The sequence below is a fragment of the Adiantum capillus-veneris genome, chromosome 6 (assembly GCF_014529385.1).
Source record: "Adiantum capillus-veneris isolate H3 chromosome 6, ASM1452938v2, whole genome shotgun sequence".
In the NCBI taxonomy this organism is placed as follows: domain Eukaryota; kingdom Viridiplantae; phylum Streptophyta; class Polypodiopsida; order Polypodiales; family Pteridaceae; genus Adiantum; species Adiantum capillus-veneris.
In genome coordinates this window covers 40,575,895-40,584,801 of record NC_140936.1, presented here as the reverse complement: position 1 = coordinate 40,584,801, position 8,907 = coordinate 40,575,895, and the positions used below count along the sequence as shown (strand labels likewise).

At 42.3% G+C, this 8,907-nt stretch overlaps 1 protein-coding gene across 3 annotated transcripts; it reads left to right on the top strand.

The window, feature by feature from the left end:
* Window positions 1–1,460: 1,460 nt before the first annotated feature.
* On the top strand, window positions 1,461–8,249 carry LOC147455390 (uncharacterized). Of its 3 annotated transcripts, none has more exons than XM_086514168.1 (6): window positions 1,461–1,800; window positions 5,892–6,187; window positions 6,261–6,516; window positions 7,249–7,440; window positions 7,736–7,844; window positions 7,926–8,249. In XM_086514168.1, the coding sequence occupies exons 1-5, from the start codon at window positions 1,657–1,659 to the stop codon at window positions 7,778–7,780; spliced, it is 933 nt and encodes a 310-aa protein (XP_086370294.1). In that variant the 5' UTR covers window positions 1,461–1,656; the 3' UTR covers window positions 7,781–7,844; window positions 7,926–8,249. The 3 variants fall into 3 exon arrangements, with proteins under 3 accessions (XP_086370294.1, XP_086370296.1, XP_086370295.1); XM_086514170.1 differs by having other exon boundaries at window positions 1,472–1,800; window positions 5,908–6,187; XM_086514169.1 differs by having other exon boundaries at window positions 1,478–1,800; window positions 5,916–6,187.
* Window positions 8,250–8,907: the final 658 nt, after the last annotated feature.

The following is an 8,907-nucleotide window of genomic DNA, read 5'->3' as shown; positions in this document are numbered from 1 at the left end:
GTAGAGGAGCCAATAAAAAGACGGGTCCTTGTTTAGGGACCCGTCGAGCCCCAAACAATAAAGTTTATATTACTCACTTTAGAGGCACCAACGCGCAAGTTTCTCCGTGGTTAGCGCGATTGGAAACAAATGTGAGACGTTCGATTCAAGGTTCAAGCCATGCTGGCGCCCGCGGCTCTAAACTCCCCCCCTTGATGGTTTCGTAATTGGACCCCTGTTTTGTTACATGCGATTTTGTATTCTTGGTCGAGATCTTTGCTTGTGGAGTTCCCTTCGCGCTTTCATTTTTGCTAGAGCTTGCCGATGTGGAGCTCTTTCATTTGCACCCCACGCTCGAAATGGTGGAGCACAACTCTCCCAATTGCATGCGCACTTCCACCGCCTCTAAATTGGCTCCTCTTCCCTAGTAGGCGATACGATTGTCGAAGAAAAAGAGAATGAAAATCTCATGAGATGTGAGACTGGAGTAAATTCAACGAGGCAGGGCCGCGAGGTGGCAGTGAAGGCGAGGCAGATTGCGCTAGCTCGTGAGGACCCAGGAGATTAGTCCTATATTAATGCTTTTTTCATATTAAAAATTTGAGATGGTGCAACAAGATAGCATGGGCGATTAGTTGGCTATGAGAGTTACGCCAAAATGGTGACTAGCTGACCTACACGTGTTCAAATATGGTCACTTCATTTTGGAGAGTGAAGGTATGCTTGAGTTGGGAGGAATCTCTGGCAGAAATCTCCAAATAAAGGGAGAGCTCGTATGTAGGGTAGAGGGCCCAATAGCGGTACGTCTAACTTGCACAACTTGTAATTTCTTCCTCCATGGTGAATTTTGGGCTACAAGAGGCGCAACAGATGCGCAGTGAGCAGGGCTTTCAGATGACATGGGTGACTCAGAAGCTATTGTCGCGCAGAGCATTTGCCACAGATAGGCATGTTATTTAATGCAAAAAGTGTCATCAGGATATTAAGGACGGCAAGAGGCTAACTCAAAGATGCACGCAATCGGGGTTTAAACCTTGGTTTCGCAAATAATAAAATTCGACATCAACTTTCGTAAGCCAACAACCCAAGCACTGCTGCTTCTTTAACGGGGTGTTGCGTGATATTATTGGCACCCGAGTAGGTCTTACACATTTTAAAAAAGAAAGTACAATGAGAATCTTCAACAGGTGCGATTGCGGAGCTGCAAAAGAAAAAAAGAACGAGCAACTCCATGGCAACGAGGTCACCGGCACGACTGAATACAAGGCACGACTGAGTTGGCAACACGATTGAACGCAGTGTAGGGTAGGGCTGAGGTAGGGCTGAGGAGTGTGGGCCAGGACAAGAGGGTTTTTTTTTATAGAAGGAGCAATGCCAGTCAGAGGCTTGAAACCATTCGAGTTGGGATGATTAGCACGTCAGTTTGGCACTGTTATTTCGTTATGCGCTGAGGTTCAATACCTGGTCATTTTGCTGGCGCTAGTGTGCAGACAAAGCACAACGGACCATTAGGAGAAATGTGAAGGAATCTACATAAATTTGAATAAAACGGAAGAAGAGCGAGCAGGTAGTGCGCACGGACTTTTCCTTAAAGTCTCTTGGGATCGTATAAAATTCTCCTCCTCCCAAAATTTTCACCACGTCGAGCGATTGCTTTCGTGTGCGAGCGAGAGAGAGATGGCAGACCGGAGGCTGCACTCCGTCTTCGGGCTTAATGGCTTAGAATGGCTACATTCAAGGTCACCCCAGCACGGACTCGAGAGAGAGTGCAGTAGCAGATGCTCCCGCTCCCCTCGTTCCGTCTTTGGTCCAGATGCTTTGGTATTGTTACAGTTGCCTTGTCTGTTGTTTTTTTTGTTCTGCGTGCTTGCTTGTGTGTGTGTGTGTGTGTGTGTGTGTGTGTGTGTGTGTGTGTGTGTGTGTGTGAGAGAGAGAGAGAGAGAGAGAGAGAGAGAGAGATGCATTGATACGTAGAGAACAGAAAGTCACAACCATCTTATATGTGATATAATTCTCTGGCTACACACAAAATTTTGAAACCTCTAACCTTGAGAGCCCTGGAGCTGATCTTAGGATAATGGGGATACAAAAGTGGCATTGTCTCTTTAGGTGTCCACGGGTGGCTTTTTGAGAGTCATAGAGCCAGGAACCTGCATGCAGATCTTGCACGGGAAGAGTTTATGGGGAGCCAGGTATCAGCATGCGGATCTTGTGTGGAGAGAGCTCATGGGGAGACCAGCATGCATAGCTTCTGCAAAGAGAGATCATGGGGGGAGCCATGTACCAGCATACGGATCTTGCAATCTTGCGCAGAGAGAGCTTCTTGATTTGCTCCACTTAAATTGCACCTTAGATAAGATACACTACTTGATATAGCTGTACAACTCAGTTGCTTGTTGCTCTAGATGTCAGATAGCTCGAGGATCCACATCCAAGTGGCACACACACACACACACACACACACGGATTTATGATTTGATCACCCATCATACATAAGAGACAATTTTGGTATCTGCCTTCCTCAAAAGCTATCAAATTTTTCATCCAGGATGTTTGTAATGTTCCTAAGCATGCCACACATGACGTGAGCAATGTATACATACCCATGTGGTCGTGTAGAAAATTCTTAATTTGTTGTGTCTTCTTTGTGGGTATTTTTTTGTAATAGGTAACTTGTCAGAATGGCACAATGCGGAAGCATAGATGCGAGACATATTTGTAGTAGTGGACGTACGGATACAAGGTCCTTATATACTTCCCATTGAAAGTTTCCCAACCCAGTTAAATAAATCATGTCAAATACATAAAATGACTAACATAATAATCAATCTATAAACTAGGCACGTGCATAACTTGATACACCTAAGACAATGCAATTGTCAATCATTCTTCAAACAATTTGTCACTTATGTTTGCACTCGTTGATAAATCAAGGTTGGTGGATGCCTCCCAAACCAAGACTCCACTTTCTTTAACCTTGAGCTCCTTGATCCTTAAACAGTGAACACATCCTGATAGTTGAATAGTGGACACATCCTGCTCCCAACGATCTGCTAGCGAGAACCATGAGCACATCATGCCCCCAGCCAAGCATCGTAGGCTCACAAACACAGCATTACCGTAGTTTTTCAAGCTCTATTTCAGCCCTGTATTAAAGTCTTTAGATTTTCAACACGTTGCCCAAGATACTTACCAGGCCGGGTTGTTGTCACGTGCACATCTAACCCTATGTGCATTGTGTACGTGGACAAGCTATTTCATGACAAGGGTTCAGTTCAGTCCAGTTGAGTTAGCTTAGGAAGTGTTCTGGCACTTTTGTGAGTCTGTTCGCAGACTGTGCATGTTCAGACACTTAGAGTAGATGCATATCCTCTGGTTGCACACAGCATGATCATCAGATTACCATCAGAACCCATCAAGAGCATTTTTACAATGCATAGACCTATTTTCCCTATTTTAGCCATTTTTCACTTATTATTAATAAGTGACTTTGTCGGGAAACTGGGTAGTGCAATTTTGACAAGCAACTATATAAGAAACCTAGCGCTAGCACTTTCTGGCAGAAGAGGTAGCAGGGACCAGTGTCCAACAGAACACCTTCTCAGCAGGACCCCCGGACATGACAACTAGCGTTTTCGGCCAAGAACAAGCCTAGCGTTTTCTTCAAGTGCAGATCAGCCCCAGCGTTTTGCAGTTGCAGATAAGCCCGGCAATAGCAGACCACAGCAGATTCCTTAGCGTTTTTGCGGCAAGATAGTAGGTCAGCCTAACGTTTTTGCATTTACTGATACCACTAGCGTTTGCAGATTCCCGGCGCGACAGAACCCTCAGTTGCACCAGCGTTTTCGGTTTTCAGCAGTTAGCAACCGCACCGCAGTCCCCAAACCTCGTAGATCTCACCTTCTCGCAGCAAATCCTCGCCGCACGGTCAGATCAGCCAGCGTTTGCAGATACAGCCCAGAAAACGCAGATTTCAGCACTGCGTTTTCAGCGCATCGCCGTCGCATCATCATCATCATCATCGCCATCGTCATCGACATACAGTCAGAATTCAACAGATACAAGATTTGCAAATTTCAGCCCTTAGCGTTTTCAAATTTCAGCCCGTCTCGTCGCCGTCCTCATGGTCGTTGGCATTGTCGGCAAGCCCATTGCATTGCAGAGATTTGTGCAATCAATAGTAGACCGCTCTCGCCATAGAGAGTGGTGTAAGGTGCAGCGGAAGTGAATGTTGAACTTTGCTCAAGATGATTGCTCCGAATTGTGCTCAAGGTTCCTTTTACTTACGGAAGGGAGAGCCTTCCATTCCTTTAGTGAGAGAGTGCAATGGACACAAACAAAGTGGTGAACACTGTGAACGAAGGTGCATGAGATTGAGAGATAGAGGGAGAAGAATACGACACCAGAATATTGTCAAAACCCTCCTCCGAACGCCCCACTCTCTGTGGCGAGAGCGGTCTACTATTGATTGCACAAATCTCTACAATGCTTGGACTTGCCGACAATGTCGACGATGACGAGACGGGCTCAAATTTGAAAACGCTAATGGCTGAAATTTGTAAATCTTTATCTGCTGAATTCTGACTCTATGTCGATGGCGACGATGCGACGCCGACGCGCTGAAAACGCAGATGCTGAAATCTGCGTTCCGGGCTGAATTTGCAAACTACGCTAAATCTAACCGTGCAGCAAGGATCTGTTGCGGGAAGGTGAGATCTGCGAGGTTCGGGGGCTACTGCGGTGTCTGACTGTTGAAAACTGAAAACGCTGAAGCCTCTTGCGGTGAGCCACTATGGAATGGAAAGCCTTGTAATCATTGGTCAATGACGCCCTCAAAATGGATTCTATCATGGATATGCAAAAAGTTCAAACTCTGTATGGGACAGTGGAAGATTAGCTCCGTGGATTAATGAAGATCACAAATCAGTTACTTCAATTGACTGTGGATTCAAGATTCCTGAAAAGGATATCACTACCAAACCAGGACTAAACCAGGACTAGGCCCACAATATAGAGAAATGATTGAGATTCTCTTTGAAGATATAATTAAGAGGAATTAGCCTCTCTTGTCACGACGAATCTGCAAAACACTAGGGGTTTATGCTGATGCAAAAACGCTAGGCTGATTTCTCTATCTGATGCCAAAACGCTAGGTGTTGTGCTGTTCTGCTACTGCCAGGCATAATTTGCGGAATTCCGTACAGTGTGCCACGTCAGCGCCGCCAGCGTAAAATCCGACCGTTCGTACAGCCTACCCGCGATTTCTGCGTCCGTACAGCCAGCCCGCCAGTTTTTTGTTAATTTCCCTAGTGTCCCTATGGCCCTGTTGGTAGGAACCCATAAGTTGAGACAACTTATAAACTGGTTATTGTCCGTTAGGAATGCCTCGTCATCAGTTTGTGACACCTCCACCCGTGCTGTGTGTCTTCACCCTTTCGGCTGCACTTTTGACATCTAAATGTGTATAGATGCAGGGACATTTCTCTGTTCCTCCTCGAGATATATTTTCTCTAATTTTTCAGGACTTCTTCTCTTTTCTAGAGGCTGAAGGATCTCCAGCTGATTGTTTCCCTTGTTATAGTAATAGCGATGAGAGTTGTCTAGATTTGTGTTGATGACAGTATAAGGAAAGTTCCCCTCCTCTTGATGTATTCAAACTCAGATATGATTGTTTATGAAAGAACACCCGAGAGACTTAACCCCCAGGCAGTAGTCTGGGTGCATCTCTGTACTAAGCGGCTATCGATGTACATTTATCTTGAGGACCCTGTCCTCAAGATGCTAATTAATATAAGACACTTTTCTTTGGAAAAAAAAAGACAGACTGCACTCGTATGGCCTGTGGGCATTTACAGACTTCAGTAGTTTAATGTGTTTTTTGGGAGTGTTTGTACCAACTTGGGCACATGTAGATTAACTGTCTAGCAGGGATGCAGTTGGGCCAGGCATTGACAGGCAGAGGTCACAAGTTGCTTTATAAACCATATATGGAATCTCTATTGAGCTCTTTAAGTGTAGCAGCGCCAGGACTGAAGTGCCAACAATTGGATGCAGATCTGAGATCACAGAAAAGTAACAAAGGTCAGGAGGGAGCAGAAGTCCATAATTGGCTTTTTTGCAGCAACCGTTTGCGACGCATTCGGTTTACATATTTTGATGCAGGAAGTGCTGGTCAAGCTTTCAACAGTCTGCTGTACCCTGATTATAGGTTAGATTCTCCAGATGTATTTTCATTTCCTTAAAACAAATTGATTAACTCTTGGACGTGTTTTGTGCTGCAGATTTGATTATCCGTTGCTTGGAATTGATCTCCTAGCATTTGGAAAAGGGAAGGTTCTGTGCGTTGTAGATTTCCAGCCCCTTTCGCAGGAGGCAAGCTATTTGGAAAAGTATACAGCAGGGTTGGCCCCAATACGTGAAGAATTTTCCATATTTTGTAGTAAAATGTCAACACGCATTTACGATGAGAACGAGTTCTTTTCAAAGCAGCTGATATTCTATCGATCAGATAAAGGAGCTGCAGATCCTTTGTTGCAGGTGGGCAATTTTTGTCTTTCTTCTAGTTCACCTCTTAAAGAAAAAGTTTGAATCTTCCCAAAGAGTCTGCACTTCAAACAAGTTGTCTATGTTTCTTGATGTACACTTAAAGACTTCATTATTTTCTTGTTACTTCATTGATCTTAAGATTAGAGCTTATAATCTCAAATGGTTCCTAGGCATATTACTTCTGACCTTCTTAGATTCAATAAGTGGACTGAAGCAGTGCTCACAAAAACCCTTTTTATGATCCAATCAAGAAACCTGCTTCTCAGGAAGATGGCCGGTTTCAACCTTTTTTAACCAGTTTGTAAAGACAACCAATCAAAATACTTGGTTTTCTTGTTCTTAATAAAGAATATCTATTTTTTAAAATATAAGAAAATCTCTTAAAATTCAGCAGCCAACTCACAGGCTAGTGCTATGAGTGTTTAGGTGGTGCATAAAAACCCAAAATCAATTCTTTGAGGCATAAATTCAGAAAAAAACATATAGAATGTGTTCTTGCGAAACATATAAGTATATAGTAATAACATAAAATAATGCTAGTTACCTCTCTAAAAAATGGCATAATTTGATGAAACTGGTATTTTGAGGGTTTTTCTAGTTTTGTGGCTGGTAGTGTGAAAGTTTCACAGGAGCCAGTTTTTCCAATCCCGGCTGGTGCAAAAACATGATAACACTGGATTTTAAGCATTGGACCGAAGACTTCTGAGATTTTATGTATGGCAGGTTCCAGGCGGCCTGTTCTTTAGCACCTACATGGGATACATCACAAGCTACTTAAATTGGCTGCATATGTTGGACCCGGTTGAAGATCTGCATTTTGGAACAAATGTGAGAAGTCAGCAGGCCAACTATGATACTTACTCGAGTGCACGGGACCCTGCTATCAAAATGTTTACCTTATACTTTGGACATAAGGTTATTTTTACTGTTTTTATTTGCATATCATCATGAGGGGCCTGTTCAGATGGATCATGAAAAAAAGTAGATTTTTCCACATGATATACAGTTGTAGGCTTTTTTCGAGTATGGGTATTTCTTTAAATTTTTTTATTTGCATATCATCATGAGGAGCCTCTTCAGATTATTATAAAAAGTGCCTTTTTCCACATGATATTCAATATGGGTTTGTTTTTGAGCCACGGTCTTGGTAGCATCTCTCATGATTGCACCGTCTCTTGTTTCATGAAGTGTTCAATTGTTTCTATTGCAGTGGAGTGAGCAATTCACAAAGGAGTTTCTGTTTCCTTTGGCATGACACATTACAACTACCAATTATAGATGCATATCGATGATGATCAAATGCCAAGAAAAAAGTAACTGTGAGTAAATGTTTTTCTTTTTTAAATTTTGGTTAGTGTTTCCACAGCTTTTGTCATTGCCCAAATAGAATAAAAATGCAGGCAAAGATGGATGTGATTCTCTAATTGAAGTGCAATATTCCTGTTGAACGGAGGGTCCATACCCAAAAGAACCGTTCGATTATGTGAGTTGATTGTGTTGCAACGCAAAGAAAGGGTAGAGAGGCTGCAATGAGGAAGATTGAGAAAATTGGTCTTATCTTAATTGTTTGAAATTGCAAACAAGAATGTGTTGTACCATATGACAAAGACCCAATCATAGGTTGAAACATATAATTATGATTGAGGTTGCAAACATTTTGAATGATTGACCCAAACATTCTTGTCTTTTTGACATGTGTGATTCAACATTGTTTGAACTTTCAATGGTCTTTTTGATAGCATACTGCCCCACAAAATTGGCTAGAAATTTGGGTCACGTGAGTTTTAGGTATACCTTTAACATGCTTCCATACCCGTGTGTGTATGCACATTCTTCTTGTACGTTTCAAACTATGGGTCCAATTGTAGTGTCCACCTTATCAAAAATTTCGTTTGATTGCTTCCATTGTTGAATTTTCTTGTGTCATGTATCCTCCAAATAGTATGGCTTTTGAGTGTTATTTTTTATGAGCTGACATTGAGGGTGTGATGACAAACAATTAAATGTTAATTTCTCTATTTTTGAGAGCTTTATAAAGATGTCTCAAATGATTTTGAGAAAAACGACTCTTCTTTGGGCATATTAGGTCTCCATAATTTTCAAAAAACTGAAAATCCTTTCAAATATCTCAAGTGCATTACTGAAGAGTGAGTCTAGGAATGAAGAGCCTCATGAAAATGGAAAGTCTAAAGACTTGGCATGTATTTGGCTCAATGTGTGTCATTTTACAATTGTATTCTTCTAATTCTATACTTTTGGCTGCAGCATTTTCTTCTCTTTAGAGTTTCCTTGCACTATGTATATATTGAATATATTTTCTATAGAGCCATAATGAGGTATGTATATGTATATGTGGGCGGATTTTATACTTTCTTTACACCA